Source organism: Triturus cristatus, chromosome 3_1 (assembly GCF_964204655.1).
Source record: "Triturus cristatus chromosome 3_1, aTriCri1.1, whole genome shotgun sequence".
Classification (NCBI taxonomy): Eukaryota; Metazoa; Chordata; class Amphibia; order Caudata; family Salamandridae; genus Triturus; species Triturus cristatus.
Genome location: NC_140583.1, coordinates 908,016,489 through 908,034,199, shown reverse-complemented (window position 1 = coordinate 908,034,199; position 17,711 = coordinate 908,016,489). Strand labels below are relative to the sequence as shown.

The window sequence follows — 17,711 nt, the reverse complement described above, 5'->3', positions numbered from 1 at the left end:
TATATGTCGTAATAAAGATAAAGGAGGAAACATTACATTAGAAATCTGCTTAGGATCACACAAGTTAGACAAGTGGGAAAGCCAAGATTGCTACTATGTTTTTGGTTTCACATTGTGTAATTCTATTTCTTTCCAGTGCAATAATCAAGCTAACTCTGTTTTACACTTGACTCTCTCAAGGCTTACCTCAAGGTGCGGTAAAGGGATAGCGATTCAGAGACTACATAATACAGTATTGTCAAATCTACGACTTACTAGAGACTAGGGGCTTCATTTGGAGGACAGTATGGAATGCAGCACTCATAATAATAACTCACTGACCAGAACATTACTTTCTTCCCTTTTGACCACCTAAACCTCGCCCCTAAAATAAAAAACACTCCACCCGTGCTGGCATCAATGCGGCCCTTGGGGACACTACAGACCATACTTTGTGCCCCTGGGAAAATGCTAGTGAGTACACATGTTCCAGCTGTAAGAGCCAAGACTGAACTTGGCATACATCAGACCATTGATTATTTTGCTATTGACGGCATCCTGACCAGAAGAAGGCCAGAACAGGAAATGTACATGTTTTTAGTGAATAAAGTGCATTGGTTTTTTTCTGGCCACAGGATCTAAGAAACCCATTGTACAAAATACATCTAGCCAAAACCGATATAGCGAATTCACCATGTGTCACTGTTTGCCAAATTAAAATGAATTATTAGAACTTTTGCAAGGCCTTCATTTACCCAAATAGCATTTTAAAGGCAGTGGATAGTAAAAAAATAATGAATGTTTTAAGGACTTTGAAAAGTAATCTATTGAATATATTTTGTGGTAAAAGCAAATCATACCAACCGAATGCCAATGTCAGTTTAATGGCCAATTGCGCTTCAATTTGTGCTAAATAATAGCAAGAATGAAACCCTAAAATACAACGCCTTCTAGGATATTGAGGACTTTGAAGTCATCCTGAGCAGTTCTGAATTATTAAAGTCACTGATGCATTTGCGGCGAGTCCCTTCTCTGACTTCATTTATGTAATTTGAGTCTTAAAGTTCCAGTTCAATATGCCCCTATGCAACCCCAGTAACTAACCACTGAGTTATTGAATGCCTTGTGGCACTGCTATAGCTCCTGATTGGGTGTTGATAGTTGTGTTGGCATTGTCTGAACGGATGGTTTCCATGCCATACAGCAAATTGCCGTAGCATGCAATCTAGTTAATGGGCTGGTACTGTTACTCATTTCATCAAGTGTATACATTGTTAAATGTCTGCGGGCCTGACTTTGAGTTCGTGTCTGATGAGTACATTGTTACAAACGAGGCTAATATCCATCCACCATATTATGAATGCATTAGGATATAATCAGGGCCAATGGAATTATGTGTTTGAGAGAGCACGGCATTCATCGCTTAGTTATGGATTTGCCGCATTTTCCACATAATCCATCATCTGCTGCATAATATGCAGATTTAACAGAAAAATGTGTTGGTAGCTCAAACAGTTCAGAAGGTACTAAAATGCAGCAGCACATGTTGCTGTGCAGTGGAAGGCCTTTTGCAAACGTTAATGCGTCTCCTTTGTGTTGCTTATTGCTGTATTTGTATATTCAACTGGTACTAATGACCGGACAGTGTTAACAAGTGTTACAAGGCAAAAATAATGAGGTAATACTATTACAAAATGTGCGGCATTACACCGCATAATTTGCTTTTTCTTGCCATATAATTTACTCAACCTTGATGCATAATGTGGCCCTACCATTCCTCATAATTCCAAAAGCCATGGATATAATGCACTGATAATATGTCGGACGGTATACGTTTGTGACGGACAATCCATGATCTGGCAAATTCTAAAATCAGGCTCATAGTAGTCTTAAATTTAAAAAAAGATCCATCCTTAGGCTAGAATGACGTGAAAATCCTAATTTCACCCTCTTCATTTATGACATTCACTCCGATGGTATGTTATTCCTTTTCATGTATACAGAATATTTTATCACACTGAATGTTTAGTTGCCTTTTCTTATACTTTCCACGGTGTTAGCAATGTTGGCATAATCTGTGTAGTAACATGTTCACAGCAAAAGGGCACAGCAACGTTCATTCTCCTACCTACAAACAAATATTTGTAAATAACGCAAGACCTAACCTAGCACTATGAACATTAAACCTGGCTAGGACACAGACGTCCTGTATTCTTTGAAAGAGAGCCTATAATAAAACAATGAATTTGCCACGGTTTAATTAGGATAGTAACGAAAGCTGATAGGAACTAAAAGGGAAAATCTAACACTTGAAAAAAGGACCACTTAAAGCCCTTCTTGCCATGTTTAATAAGAATATGTGACTATTTAAAATAAAAACAATGAATATGCAATCTTCAGAGTACTTTTCACTATTGTATTTGTAGACCTCCATATTTTCTATCACATCTAGGCATCTCGACAAATCGAAGACGTCTCTCACAATAAATGATCTGTTCCCTTTTGCCCAAAACACACCCCATAAATAAAGAAATCAAAGATGGTCACGGCTGTGGTGTCGCTGGGTTTGTTGTCACCGGCTCCGATTACACTTAAAAGCTTAAAGACATGCACATACGGACAGACAGATTAATAAACAAAGCCGGAGTTAGACACAGTACAATGCCCGGAAGTTTACCTGGTACACGAAGTGCTGGAATAGCTCGCTGGTTTCAATGGTCATGACCCTTCTCTTGCCACAAACCACACAGGGTTGGATTTTTTTGCAGAAAAAATACACCTTAAAGGCACGTATCTCTCCGCATCTTCCGGTCTGTTAAACACATCAGTCCAGGCCTGTCCATCAGGGGCTTTTGAAGTCGACGTCCAAATGTTTTAATGTTAGTAAAATAAACGTAAGCTCTTTGCAGTGGTACCAAATCCACATACTGGCACAGCTTCCATGCTGGAGCAGCACTAATGCTGCCGGGAGACGCTAAGCTCACTGCTTAAAGTGGCTCTGCCTCATCCGTGCACAAAGCAGCTGAATCCCCCAGCCCTCGGCTTCAGGCGCAGCAAAATCTATCGCTGCCTCTATGGATTTCTCTTTAATCTCTGGCCAGCAAAGGGGGGTGGGGGGAGGGATGGATCAGCCACGTGACAACAGCCTCCACACAACAAAATAAATGAATTGCAAATAAACTGACGCACATTAGCATATTCACACATCAAAAATAATCAGATGTGACGAGATAAGGATTTTATATCAAAAAGCATCTGATATGGCTGATCAAAAAAAATCTACTTGAACGCAGTTGCTACACAGCGGTGGTGGGGAACTTAGGTCTTGACGGGCCGCGTCCGGACCTGGCTCTTCACCTAGCTTGACCCTGGTTCAGCCCACACAGCCCCTGCTTCAGTGATAGGATACCCTCCCAGGTGAGTTGTGCATTATACAAAACACATAATATAACACCCATTCCTGATTTTCAGAATAACCAACAACTGAGGAAATGCAGTTCCATTTACATACATTGTGTACAAATATATTGTAGGGTGGTATCCAAAATTCTAGCATGCACCTGACCCTGTCAGACCTATGTTGGACATGCCAGAAATTAAGAATTCATTGCACCTGTTGCGAGCTGAACAAGAAGTAATATCTAGTCCTTATGCTATATGTACATGGCAGTCTGGAACAATGCACCTGATCGCCTAAGATAGGATCCAAACCAATCCTCAAATCTCCACAGACCTCCTCTGCCTCGAAGAAGATTTAAAGTCACATCATATCTCTGTAAAAGTATAAAATCTAAACTATAAAAATGGGAAAAAATCAAATTCATATGTGGAATGCTTGGGTTAAACTCAGCCTCTGGTACATTTTCAAGGTCACATTCCATTCCATCTTTTTTGCACACCAGGCTAGGGTTGCATGTGTTCCCGTTCAGAAGGTACAGGGACCTGGCAGTTCGGGTAACAGTGTTCCTGTTAGGCCAAGCCCAACACTGATTTGCATGTGGTTGGTCCGAGTCTTGAGTGATACAGCGAGCAATACAACTGGAAACTGATTGGTACTGGAGTGTGTCCCAGTCACTTAGCAGAGGTTTGTAAGCATACAAGCAAACACCTTTTCTTGTTTCAGTAAATCAGTGAGAAGCAGGTCCTTATGATACCATGTTGCCCTTGACGTTTATCATGAACAAAATCTTCTTAAATGTAGGAAAACAGTTACAACTTCACACCATAATCCAGTTTTCAAGTTGTGCTACAGTACTGCTTCACTTTCTCTTCCCCTCATTTCCTTTGTCAGTGAGTAGTCTTCAGATGCCCTGAAGCAGTCAGTTTGTCATGCTTGGTGCTTTCTGAATTCCACCTTACAAAGTATAAACACTTAAATATGATGATATATAAATGTATATATGGTCCTGTTTTCAAAGATCTATCAATGTGATCCGTGGTTTATAAATTATATCACGCCATTGCTTTTCATGTTATTATTTGCAGGCAAAGCATCACAAAGCCTTACTAGAGCTTTGGGGCCTATTCAAAATCTACATTTTGTAGTACAATGAGTAGTACTACAATAGCACTACTAATCCACTATTAAATGATATTCACAAACCTGCATCTCTGCTTCTCCTATCATTTTCTGGGTGGAAATCTCCACCTCCGAGGTGGTGTCTCCACAAATGTAAGTATACATTTTAGTAGCAAATATAGGAGGGACACACAACAGTGGCTGGAAAATGAGGAATACTTACTACTAAAAGGCAGGGGTTAAGAGAACAGTAAAGAAGGGTTAGGAAAGGGTTAAGGAGGGGTTTAGGGAGAAATGTGTATGCACCCACAATAGAGTAAGCCGATTCCTATTCACAAACTGCACTTCTAATGTTATGATATCAAAAATGACCTAAAATGTTGCAAATGTTCTCCAGTTGAGCGCTGGAGTTAGTCATGTGCCACACATGGTCAACAACTGCAACACCCTCCCATAGATAATAATAGAGGTGAGGGGCTTAAAATAAAACCCCAAATGAAACAATGCTAATAATGACAAAATGATCTAAAATAGTTTAAAATATATATACAAGTAATTTAATGAGAAATTCCAGAATATATTATTTTGACATACTTGTATAACCTTTTTTTAATTGTAAGAATGTATGCATTATTTCTATTATGTTTAATTAAATTAGTTCAAATTAATTCTAACCATCACTTTTAAAAAGTATTATTACACAATAATATATATATTTCTTACTTTTGATGCAATTTTTTATAATTGAGACCAAAAAATATTAAAAAAGTATATTTAATTTATATGTTCAAAATAATTATATTTAAATTTGAGTTAAGTTATTAATGCTGTTACTATTTTAAAACTGTTTTATTTATTTAAAACAAATATATGAAATGAATATACATAATTATGTCACTGAAAATATTTCTACACATTTTTTTCAAATGTAATATATTTTTTAACTTTCCCCTTTACCATACCATAGAGAGATCTCCTCCACCTTATTTTTTCTCTTTTTCACTTCTTTGTCTCCAGTCTGATTGTGTCTTGGCTGCGGGTGTGTTGAGAGTGATCGGAGTTGATGAGCTTGTCATTCAGTTAGACAACACTTTCAGTCGTGACCCCCTTGTATATTATGTATCTGGTGTTAAACATAATGTAGCCTGGCAAGGGAAGTGAAGTTCCAGATCACTGACACAATATCGAGGTAAAGAATACTGTTTGACACAAAAATTGTGTCAAAAATATCTTTTACCAAAACATGACTGACTGTTGGTTACGTGCTGCCCGACATCTGCCCCTGCGGTCTGCCCCCGCATTACGATGTGTTGGGTGGAGACATCAGGCAGAGGGATCGTCCGCTGCTATTCTGACGGGCTCAAAGAGCCCAGCAAAGCATCGGAAAAACCACAGTCCCATAATGATGGTAAAGCCAGCCTCGGCTCCGCTGTCAGGATTATGATGTGACTTTCTGACAGCCTTTCCATGCTGGCCTTACCGACATGGAAAGGCTGTCAGAGAGTGACTTTGGGGTCCCCTAGCAGGGCCCTCATCCCTCGTCGGCCTCTTCTATGGGGCATGCCACATGGTGCTAGGATGTTTACAAACATCAATTTTTCAATAGCAGCTTGTGCTGCAGGCCTTTTCCACCAGCCTCACAAGCTTCCATTGAAAAATGTATGTTTCCAGTAGCATCCAAATTGTGCGGTTGGAACCGCCAACCTATGGTCGACCGGCTCCAATCCGCAGCGGTGTCGGTCGGACGCAAGTCCTCCTGACTTTGTAATCAACCCAATAATAGTAAGTTCAAAAACATCAGAAAAACAGTATTATAGACATTAATATTGTCAAAAATATACACGAATATCAATTTCTTTATGTAAATAGACTTTAAAGTAGTAAATGTTAAATATTTTAATATCTAAATTTAATTTAATGTACATGAAATAAATTCCACAAATAGTTCATACAAATTATATAAATATATATTTATATGACCACACAAACTCTTATATATACATATACATGTGTTTGCGTTTATATAAATATATACATATATATACAAACACAGTGTACCATAATTAATAATAAAACACACATCTATCTATCTATCTATCTATCTATCTATCTATCTATCTATCTATCTATCTATCTATCTATCTATCTATCTATCTATCTATCTATCTATCTATCTATCTAACTATCTATCTATCTATCTATCTATCTATCTATCTATCTATCTATCTATCTATCTATCTATCTATCTATCTATCTATCTATCTATCTATCTATCTATATTATCTACTGGCGGTCGCCAGTAGATAGTTATAGTTAGGACCGTGTTTCCATAGGAAATCTCAAAATTCTATTTTGAATAACTTTGGCGCCGGTTGACGAATCCTCGCGAAATTTTCAAAACTAATGGGGCGCTCCGCTCAGCTCCTACCCTGAAAATGTCTTGGGGGATTCGTCAAGTGGGGGCCGAGAAAAAAGGGGGGTCCCAAAACGCGTTTTCCCCATGCATTTTCCCATAGGACCTTTAGTCGAAGGTACAGCCCGAACGGCTGAACAGAATTACTTGAAATTTGGCAAAGAGGTAGTCCTCAGGTCAGGGATGTGCCTTTTGCATATATGGAGTCAATCTGTTCAGTAGTTCCTGAGAAACTTGCATTTAAAGTACATAAATAACTATAGCCGCGCACCGTGCGCACACCCTAACGTGCGCGAGCATAATTCTGATTGGTGGTTACATGTCAGCATTCGAATCGGTCGAAATCAGGAAGTGTCGGCCGCCATTTTGTTTGTTTTGAGTGCGAGAGTGAAAAAGGAAGGTGGCGAACATGAAAAGGGGGCAGGGTAGAGAGTTCCTGACCCCCTGGCCTTTGTCAGGGGGTCCCTGAAGGACCACGAAGGCAGAAAAAAACATTTTTTTTTTTTTAAATAATCGCGGGGTGCGCGCATGGTGAAAAACCATTTAAAAAAAAAAATGTTTTAATACGTAGTTTATTGTAAAATAAATATATAAAAAATATAATAATAAATACATAACTTAGCGTTTAAAAAACCGTACAAATTCACTGAAAAAACCATAGGTTTCACACACGTTATAGTTAGGAATTAGCATTTAAAAAACCTTGCAAATTCACTTAAAAAACCATAGGTTTCACACATGTTATAGTTATGTGGACATTTCTCTCGTAAAAAACCAATGAAATTCCCCCGTTATAGTTAGTTCAGATAACTATAACTCGCGCGAACGCCACTCTATCAAAAGGGTGATGTCATCAGTGATGTCATGAGTGATGCCACTGACCACATCATGAGTGATGTAATATGTGACGTCATGAGCAGTGGATTGCGGGCGCGCGAGTTATAGTTATCTGAACTAACTATAACGGGGGAATTTCATTGGTTTTTTACGAGTGAAATGTCCACCTAACTATAACATGTGTGAAACCTATGGTTTTTTAAGTGAATTTATATATAGATAAATATATCGAAGCTCCTTTCTACGCTATGAAACAGGAGCACTTGCGGGCGGGTGCCGGCAACACTGTGGCATTCCGTGTAACAAATCAAAGCTCAAAGTTCCTCCTGCCTTCACTTGGAACACAGCCAGCACTCACGGGGCAATTTGCGTAAAGTTTTTATTTTATTTTCAGCAACAACAAACGCGTTTCGGCATCCGCCTTCGTCGGTGTTACTAGCACGACGGAGGCAGCCATTTTTAAAGTTGTTTCAATTAAAAAACTTTTAAAATTCATAGACATGGCAAGAGGAAAAATGTTCTCACTTTCAATATGCAAGCGCCATCTTTAAATGGATAAATATCATGACTGTACATATGTTTTACAGACAACATAATACTTATAAAATTATTAGCAGCATAATTACTGCTTTATATTAGCTTACTGTACCAAACATTGTAATGCTTGCACGGGACATAATTTCATCATACCGTGTATCAGTTAAATATTGAATATGCTTATAATTTGCGCAATGTATCGGACTTTCATGTGCATATTTAAATTTATACAAGAGCCACCAACCATTTGCTAGCATCATTTGTCGACATGCAGCTCCAAATGTTGTCTATAATCCAATGTTCAATAAAACAATTTCGACCATGCCTAACAATTCATAAGTGGACATGTTGCAAGCATCACTATTCAGCCGTGTATCGGATAGTCCCCCAAATGAACCGCCAGCTCCTCCCCACTATTATAACCTTTCTGAGCTTTTGTCTGGAGATCAATGATAAAATGAGACTCAAATCTGCGCAGCCATAAGGTTCAGTCCCCCCCTCTGATGTTGACTGGGACATGATCCGGACCAAAAAACGACAACAGAACCTTTTTGCTATTAGGCACAGTTGCAAAATGCCTGGCAACTGGGTATGCTTGATCTTGTTTTGCAATTGCCCGCATATGTTCAAGAACACGAGTTTTTACCGGGTGAATGGTACTTCCCACATACCATATCCCGCACGGACATATTAAGCAATAAACTACATACGCCGTATTGCAGGTCATAAACTTGGTAATATCTGTTCTGATTTTAGTTTCTGGTATTGTGTAGCTGTGTAGCCCAAGACTCTTTTACTTGTTTTACAGGCCTTACACTTGCCGCATGGAAAGAACCCCCTCATTTCTTTGAGAGTACCCTCCTTAGGCAAATCTCTTGCTTGGTGACTGTGAACAAGCATGTCCTTAATTGCCCTGACCTTTCTGAAAGTCACTAATGGTCCTATGGGTATATCTTTGCCAATGGTTGCATCATTTTTTAAAATGTGCCAATTTCTTTTGAGGATTCTTTTCAAAGTCACAGCTTCATCCGTGTAGGTAGTAATCATCCTAAATTTATTTTCATTCAGATCTTTTTTGTTTACACCTTTTTTGGTTTTGCACCTGGTGTTGTCACCTAAAAGATTATGTCTAGGGATCTGCTGTACCCTTTTCAGTGTTCTTTCCAAAAGTGACCCATCATAGCCTCTATTTTTAAATCTGGCACCACAATCCTGTGCTGCCTGTTCAAAGTCACAATTCCTCGTGCAATTCCTTTTTAGAATCAAAAATTCTCCATATAGAATGCTTTGTACTTGTTTAGAAGGGTGACTACTAGATGCATGAAGTGTCGAATTCCCAGCCGTAGGCTTTCTGTGTAGGGCAGTGTTGATTTTACAATCCTGAATGAACACCTTCAGGTCAAGGTAGTTCACTGCCATTGAACTGACCTCTCCCGAAAAGTGTAGATTCAAAGTATTGTCATTCAGACTTGCAATATATTCATAGGCTGACTCAGTTGACCCTTTCCAAACCAGGAACGGGTCATCAATGTACCTGTTCCAGGTAATGACCTCCTCTGATCCATGAACTCCCTGATGCGACCTGGGCACCTGCTCCTCCCACCAGCCAACGGACAAGTTCACATAGCTGGGAGCGAAGCAAGTGCCCATCGCAGTTCCTGATATCTGCTTATAATAATCCTCCTGAAAGAGGAAAATATTATTGGTCTCACAGAATTCCGTAAATTCTAGCAGCATCACATTGTGTTCTGCATATTTCAATGGGCATTTATTTTTTTGTAGTATTGAATAGCCTTCAGACCACTGGAGTGTCCTATATATGTATATAGACTGGTTATATCTAATGCAACCAGTCGATATGATGGATCCCATTCCAAAACCTCAATGCAATTTTAATAAAAAATTTAGTGTCCTTCACATAAGACTTCAACTGTGACACTGCCTGAAACAGAAAATAATCAATAAACATAGACAAGTGTTCTGTGAGACTCCCTTGGCATGCTATTATAGGCTTACCCGGAGGACATTGAGTTTTGGAATATGATAAAATGATGGTATAATTGGATTTAAATTTCTCAAAAATAAATATTCCTCTGTCCCCAACATGATTTTGTCATACCATTTCTTTATTAATATATGGTTTTGCTTAATACTTTCATTGTATTTCTCTTTACTGGATCTTTCACAGTTTTTACTGTCCGCTAAATGTCTCTTAGCTTCATTGCAGTATTGTTCCTTTGTCTGGAGGACAAAATTTCCGCCTTTGTTAGAAAGCGTACATACCAATGTGCTATCCTTTTCATGATTCTTTAAAGCATGTTGTTGGTCCTTCGTAATATTCATAGTTCCTCTCTTATGATGTTTTTTAATTCTTGTTTTAAGCAAATCATTATTGACTGCCTCTGAAAACACATCGATAGCATCATAGGTCAACTGCGGAATAACTTGTGAGGCTTGTTTGAAAGAACTTTCTTCAGTCTGTTGTTCAATTCCCACATTTTCTGATCTTTGTGCAATGTCTATAATGTCCTCAATTTCATCAGTTTCTTCTCTATGTGAGTTTTCCAGTGTTTCCAATACTGACAAATCTCATTCAGTAACAATATTGGTTACTGGTAGTATGATAGATCTTTTTTTAATCTTAGTCGTTGGTTTGGTTTTGAAATATTTATTGAGTTTCAACTTGCGGACAAATTTTAAGAGGTCAATCCTCGTCTTAGTATATTCAAACATATTATTAGGGCAAAAGGTGAGTCCTAATTTGAGAACTTCTTCCTCTGATGATGATAAAGCCCTTGGGTGAGGTTGACCAAGGTCAAGTTGTTTATAGTTTGATTGTATTGGGCAGTTTAGTTTTAGTTTGAATTTTGTTCAAAATTATAGTATAGTATTGATATATAGTTTTATATTCTTGAGTATAATTCTATTCATTAATATATATATTAAGACTGAAGTTGTGTTTTAAAATGTTTACAGTTAATGGAAAATATTTTTTGTTATACTGTTATGAATATAGTTATATATTTTGTAGGAGTGATTTGTAAATATTTTGGGGATGTAATATATTTATTTTTTAATTCCAACATGTGTATAAAATATTTTATGTTTATTTTATTTAATTGTTTATGTAGAAACTGTTTTTGTATATTCAGTAATGATAATTATGAACATTTTGGCGATATTACTGTATTCAATATTGTGTGAATCGATATTTTTTTCCATATTTTAAGTATATTTAAAGGTGACAATATCTTATTCCCGATATTTGCGGTTTCGATATAAGTAAAAATCGATATTTTTAACAATGATTTTTTCTGTTCTCAAGGTTTGTGGTTTTATTAGTTAAGCATAGGAAGGCAATATTTTTGGGAGCAATATTTATTTTCCGATATTTTTGTGTTTCGATATGGTATGCATCTATATTTTGTTCGTAAAGGGAGAGTTTAAAATGCTGTCAAATATCTATCTGGGAGGTTAGAAGGGACAAGTGCAGGACCTGCAATGATGGACTACGAATCATTGTAGTAAATACAATACAATTATTAAAATGAACAGGTCTACCAATGTGTAATACAGCTCTTCCTGGTTGTAGGCTTCCATGATGTGAATGTTCTATTGGTCTACTATCGTGGCAGAGAATCAACCTTAGGTTTGCCCTGGTTACAGTGAGCCAGGACAGGTATTATTAGGATAACAAGTAAAGTCTAGCCCAAGGTCTGCACTGATTAGGGTCCACTTTCATAGGGTACTCTTGTAGATGTTTGTGTAACATATCTTAGAACTGACTTTGCTACTGTGTCTATCATGGAGTACTTTTGAGAGGAGTGTTTTTTTCTAAACTGAGATATTGTTGAGCTTTGTGGTGGTCACTTCGCTCATGAAAAATAAGGTATTTACTTTCCTGAATTTCATATGGTCTTGTGGATTTTATAGCTTAGCTGGAAATAAGTTTTAAAGGTTTACCACATCTACTGATGATGTTTCTAATTTTCTAAGAGGGAATTGTTATTTTCTGGGATAGCCTTTGGAAGAGTATTCTCTGCTGAGATTTTCATTGGAATTGAGGGGCATATTCACAGTGAAGTTTAGGCCAGCGGCAATGAAGCGTGGGTCGAATACAGTTCCAGGTAAATCCCGCTGAAGTTTTACCTCCTCCAAAATTGTGCTAAGAGTCCTGTTTGTGGTGGAAAATTGCAGTGGGAGCAAGAAGAGTGTAACTGGCAGTGGTCCGTGGGGTAGGAAGAGCCGTGGAATGTTAAGGCTACAGCCTCACAGTCATGCGTGGCAATGAACTTGCCCTGATCCTTCGTGTAAGTGACCTGGTTCTGGAGTGAAAGGGCTTATTCACCAAGAGTCCAAGAGATTGATTTCAGGAGCCAAAAAAACACTTTCAAGGACCCAGGACCTGGGAGACTCCTCTTGGGGTCAGGAGCTTGTTTAAAATGGGTCTTGGGGCTGTGGAGATCCTATTATAACCCTGAGGCTCAGATCAGGAGGCCAACAGAGCAGTCCTTTGAGCCAATCTGGGATCCTGGGTTCAAGATGGAGGTTGCAGGTTCAGTTCTTGTTCCCCAGGCAAGGAGAGCAGCAGGTCAGCACAGCAAGAAAGCAGTTCTTCCAGAGCAGCAATTCAGCCGAGTGGGAGTCCTTGTAGCAGCATAGCAGTACTTCTTCTTGGCAGAGTTCATCCCAGATCCAGTGGTGTACTGTTTTGACAGGGTCAGCGACTCAGTACTTATACCCAGTTGTACCTTTGAAGTGGAGGAGACTCCAAAGAGGGGTTTTGAATTGCACAGAGATCCTCGCTCCCAGCTCTGGCTCCAGACTCACTACAGAGGGTGAAGCACTGCATTGTGTGGGGACAGGACACAGCCCATTCAGGTGTAAGTGTCAGCTCTTCCCTCCCATCCTGCCCAGAATGACCCATTAGGATATGGATTGCCCATCAGTCACACCTAAGTTCCCTTTGTGTTTAGCTGTCTAGAGGGAATGCACATAACCCAGCTGTCACCCACACCAGACTTGTATTGGGGACAGACTGCAGCCACACAGAGCTAGGAGCAGAGAAATGTGATCTTTCTAAAAGTGAAGCGGTGCACAATGTGTTTCTGTTTTACTTATGGTGTACTTGTTTATATTTGTATTCATTCGTATTCATTTAGATTTGATTACTTTTTCAACACTGAGTCCTGATGATAGTCTTGCTGACCTCGTGACCTCTTGAGACTAAAACGTCGACGGTTCCTCCTCTTTAACCTTACATTTAGCGTTATATTGCTAATGAGTCCTTAAGATTCTGGATAAAAATGGACTTATAATATGGTTTGTGGAGTTATGGACCTGTACAAGTTAAAAGGAGTCTACGCCTCTCAAACATCCCTGGATTTAAGCCATTTAAATTATGTTCATGGATGATCTTGTATTTGGAGGCAACTCTGTCATTGATTGATTTATTTGGCTCTCTGCAATATATCAATATATTTTTTATGCTTCTGCTTTCTTGTCTTTATTTGCAATTATTGATATTAAAGTTGGATCGAATGACCAACACAAAATAAATCTATAAATAATTCCTGCAGGAACATTGTGTTGTTTGCATTTGGCTTACCCAGTTCCCTGGGGTAATATTGGGTTGCCCTGTTTATTTTGAGAATCTTTCTAAAAGTGGCATTTCTAAAATAGTGATGATGGATTCAACTTTGCATGCAAAGAGGATTTATCATTACCATTCCAATTATATGAAACATGATAGAGCTACTCCTTCTTGATCAGGAATTACAGCTTATAAGTGTAATAAGGAATTCCCAATGTTAACCTATGAGAGGGGTAATCCTCACAATAGTGAAAAACAAATTTTAGTTTTTTTCACTTGCAGGACATGCAAAGCTTAACAGTACATTTCCTGCCTTGCCCTATGACCTACCCAGGGTCTACCTTAGGGGTGACATATATGTAATAAAAGAAGAGCTGAAGGCTAGGCAAGGGGTTTTGCCTAGCCTTTACATGGCAGTAAAACTGCACATACAGGCTCTGCAGTGGCAGGACTGAGACATGTTTAAAGTGCTACTGTTACGGGTGGCACAATCAGTGCTGCAGGCCCACAAGTAGCATTTTATTTCTAGGCCCTGGGCACATGTAGTGCACTTTAATAGTGACTTTTAAGTAAATCAAATATGTCAGTTGTGGATGAGTCAATGTTACCAAGTTTTAGGGGAGACGCACATGCACTTTAGCACTGGTTAGAAGTGGTAAAGTGCTCAGAGTCCTAAGGCACACAAAAAGAAATCAGCAAAAAGGTGAGGCAAGCAGACAAAATGTTTGGGGAAGACCAACCAAAGGATGTCAGGTGTAACAGCTTTCTTGCTTATTTGGATCTATATAAATGTCTGACACACCATCCAGTTATATCTTTCAATTTTGTGTTCGGCTTTGTTACAACTAGACTTAGTCACTTTAACTATAGCACCCCATATTTAATTAAATTGATCACTAAGCCTTGAACTACATAAAACTATTTTGAGCTATGGATAATAGCAAACCGTAGCAATCTTAATGAGTGCATGCATTTACATGATATGTAGATCCTTGTGATTAAGTGAATGGTTCAATTACCATTTGAAAATAGAGTGAGAATGAGTACAGGGTCATGAAACTGTTCTCATTTGCCCTGACATAATTATTTGAGATAAATTCAAAGGTGATGGGTTGAGCGCTTGCAAATTATCTCAGCCACTGGCAAAAACTTGGGCCACATTCCAGTTAATCATTTCTTGTCCACTAAGCCAATCCAGACAGAGACCAACTATGTTAGACCTGTCAGCCTTAGAGTGGTCTTCCCCCAAACGTTTTGCCTTACGCTTCCTGATTTTGCTGAATTCGTTTTTGTTGGCCTTCATACTCTGTGCATTATACCACTGCTAAAAACTGCTAAAGTGGTTGTACTCATTCCTCTAAACATGGTGAAATGGGTGCACTCCCATTGGCTTGTTTATGTCCCTAGTGAAGTGGTACTACATGTACTCAGGGCCTGTAAATTAAATGCTATTAATGGGCCTACAGCAACCACAAACCTAAGTAGCCCTTCAAACAAGTCTCAGGCCTGTCTTTGCAGTCTGCATATGCAGTTTGATTTGCCATTTCAACCTGGCAAAATAAACATTTTGCAAGACCAAAACCTTCCTTTTTAATACATATAAGTCAGCCATAGGGTAGGTCCTAAACAGCCCATATGGCAGGGTGCAGTGTATTTAAAAAGTTGGACATGAACTTTTAACTTTTACCTGCCCAGGGATTGAAAAACTCTTACAGTCATTTTTCACTACTCGAGAGCTGCCTCTCCCATTGTATGGCATTTTGTTACCGTATTCCATTTAATACGTGATAACTTTCAATTGAGAATCTAGAGATCGTTTTTGACTTTCAGAAAAACAAATAAAGAAATATTTGAAAAAAACTTTCAATTGGGAACGGGTTGGAGGGCTGAGTTTGGTGTCTAAAGAACTGTAATTTAAAACCCTCTTGAATTGTAAAGTCAGATATTAAGTCACAATTCTGAAAATGCTACTTTTAAGACGGTGGCATTGTCTTGTCCTAACCTTTTGGTGCCTGCAGCCTGCATACTGGGTCACATGACTAGATGCAGATGGAAGTTGGTCTTTACGTATTACTACCACAAGTGAGCCTTCTCTGACTTGATAGGGGGGCAGAGTTGTCTGCCTCCACACACTCACAAAGGTCTTCACACTAGTGTTTTGCACCCTGGACAAGCAGGGTCCAGGGCAGTGAGGAAGGAAATGCCAAACACCTCTAGCAGTGAAACACGCTACGGAATAGTCAGAAAAACTGCTGCAAGGAGGGCTGCTACTCTGCCCTACTGACCAGAAGCCTGAGTGAGAAGGACTGGCACTGTATCTTGAGCCCTGGACCATCAAAGTCACTCCAAGGGCTAGTTGACTGATCTCCTTATCACAATGTTTTTGTTAATAAATCATTTCTAAATAAAAATATTTATTTGTATGAGATTTATTTTATTTTATATCATATTTGTAGGTATTTGTGATATGTTTTAAACATTATATTATGTTTATTTTTAGAATTGTTGATATTGAATACATTTATATGTTTACTTTTTTTGTTTTTTAAATGTATTTTGTTGATGATATATTGTTTTTAATTTTGAACTGACTGGAGTGGGAATAGTAAATTTTATTTTTATCCAGTCTTAATATTTATGTGCTGCACTAAGTGGGAGAGTTATTTTTTTAATATATTTACTTTAATAGTTTGCATAGTGTTGTTTAATTTGTAGTGGGAATAGTATGTGTATTAAATGTTATAATTGATTTTGTATTGTTACTATTTATATTTTTATGTTTTGTTTATTTTAAATTATAATATTTCTAAATATTATTTGTAATATGAAAAATAATCTTTACTGTACATAAAGATTTTTAAATAATTGAATGTTTCAATTTAATTAGAATGGTTAGTTTTTTAATAGATTTTGTTATTGGCATATGCATTTTACATACATTTATTTGTTAAATTTTTATATCATTTCTAAATTATAAAATACATTAAAATGATCAGTTTAATAACTTAGAGAGTAAATATATGTATATATATTTATATATATATGAATTATTATATTTGTGTTTAACTTCTTTAAATTACGTTTATTTGTGATATTTGTTAAGATGTATATTAAATCTAATTTGTTTTAATTAATGTTACTATTTAATATATATAATATTCAATATTTTATTTTATATATACATAAAAACGATATTTTGTACAACTAAATTAATGACTGATTTTTTTTATTTTTTCGTACTTATCATTATAAATAAAGTATGTAGACATTTTTTACATCAATATTTATAACACAATATTTTGGTATGGGGATATTTTAGGTGTTGATATTCTGTCAGTGAATGCTCTGCTTGATGCATCTCTGACGCAGCATCTCGCAAGGCTCCAAAACTAGGATTTAAGGTACTTTGTTTAGCGGGCCAAACTTGGCCCCTGTTTCCGAGCTGTGCTCTAATGCATCCCACCGGAACTTGTGACTTTGTCCTTGTCTGGCATGACCAGATAACAACAGTTGATGCTCTGTCTTTTAGGCACTATTTTTACCTAAATCATTACAATTGCATATCTCTGGTTCTACTGATTGGATATTTCTCATTTTTGTGTCAAATAATGTATTAAATGTTACTCTATTTTTCTAAATTGGTGTGGGATTTGTCTTGTGTTGTGTTTTCAATTTGATGCAGTTTGAACACCTGTATAAATACTTAAAAAATGGCCTCTAAGTTAATCATTACTGCTTTGTGCCAAGCTTCCAAAAGGGTTGAGCACAGGTTGATTTGGAGTTTACTTGTATTTCACTCGGACAAGAATTGTGGTTGCTGCCTGAGTAGCAGT

The 17,711-nt window shown here is 37.7% G+C and overlaps 1 protein-coding gene across 7 annotated transcripts in view; it reads right to left on the bottom strand.

Annotated features, from left to right (window-relative positions):
* SLC4A10 (solute carrier family 4 member 10) overlaps window positions 1-17,711 on the bottom strand; it is a 951,410-nt gene that overhangs the window by 753,359 nt on the left and 180,340 nt on the right. The window contains exon 1 of one of the 7 annotated variants that reach the window (XM_085645439.1): window positions 2,657-2,995. The exons of the other annotated variants lie outside the window; for them this stretch is intronic. Coding sequence (XP_085501565.1) covers window positions 2,657-2,701 — 45 coding nt within the window. The 5' untranslated portion in view covers window positions 2,702-2,995. Of the gene's footprint in view, window positions 1-2,656; window positions 2,996-17,711 lie in introns of those variants that run through there. 7 annotated transcript variants of the gene reach the window in all.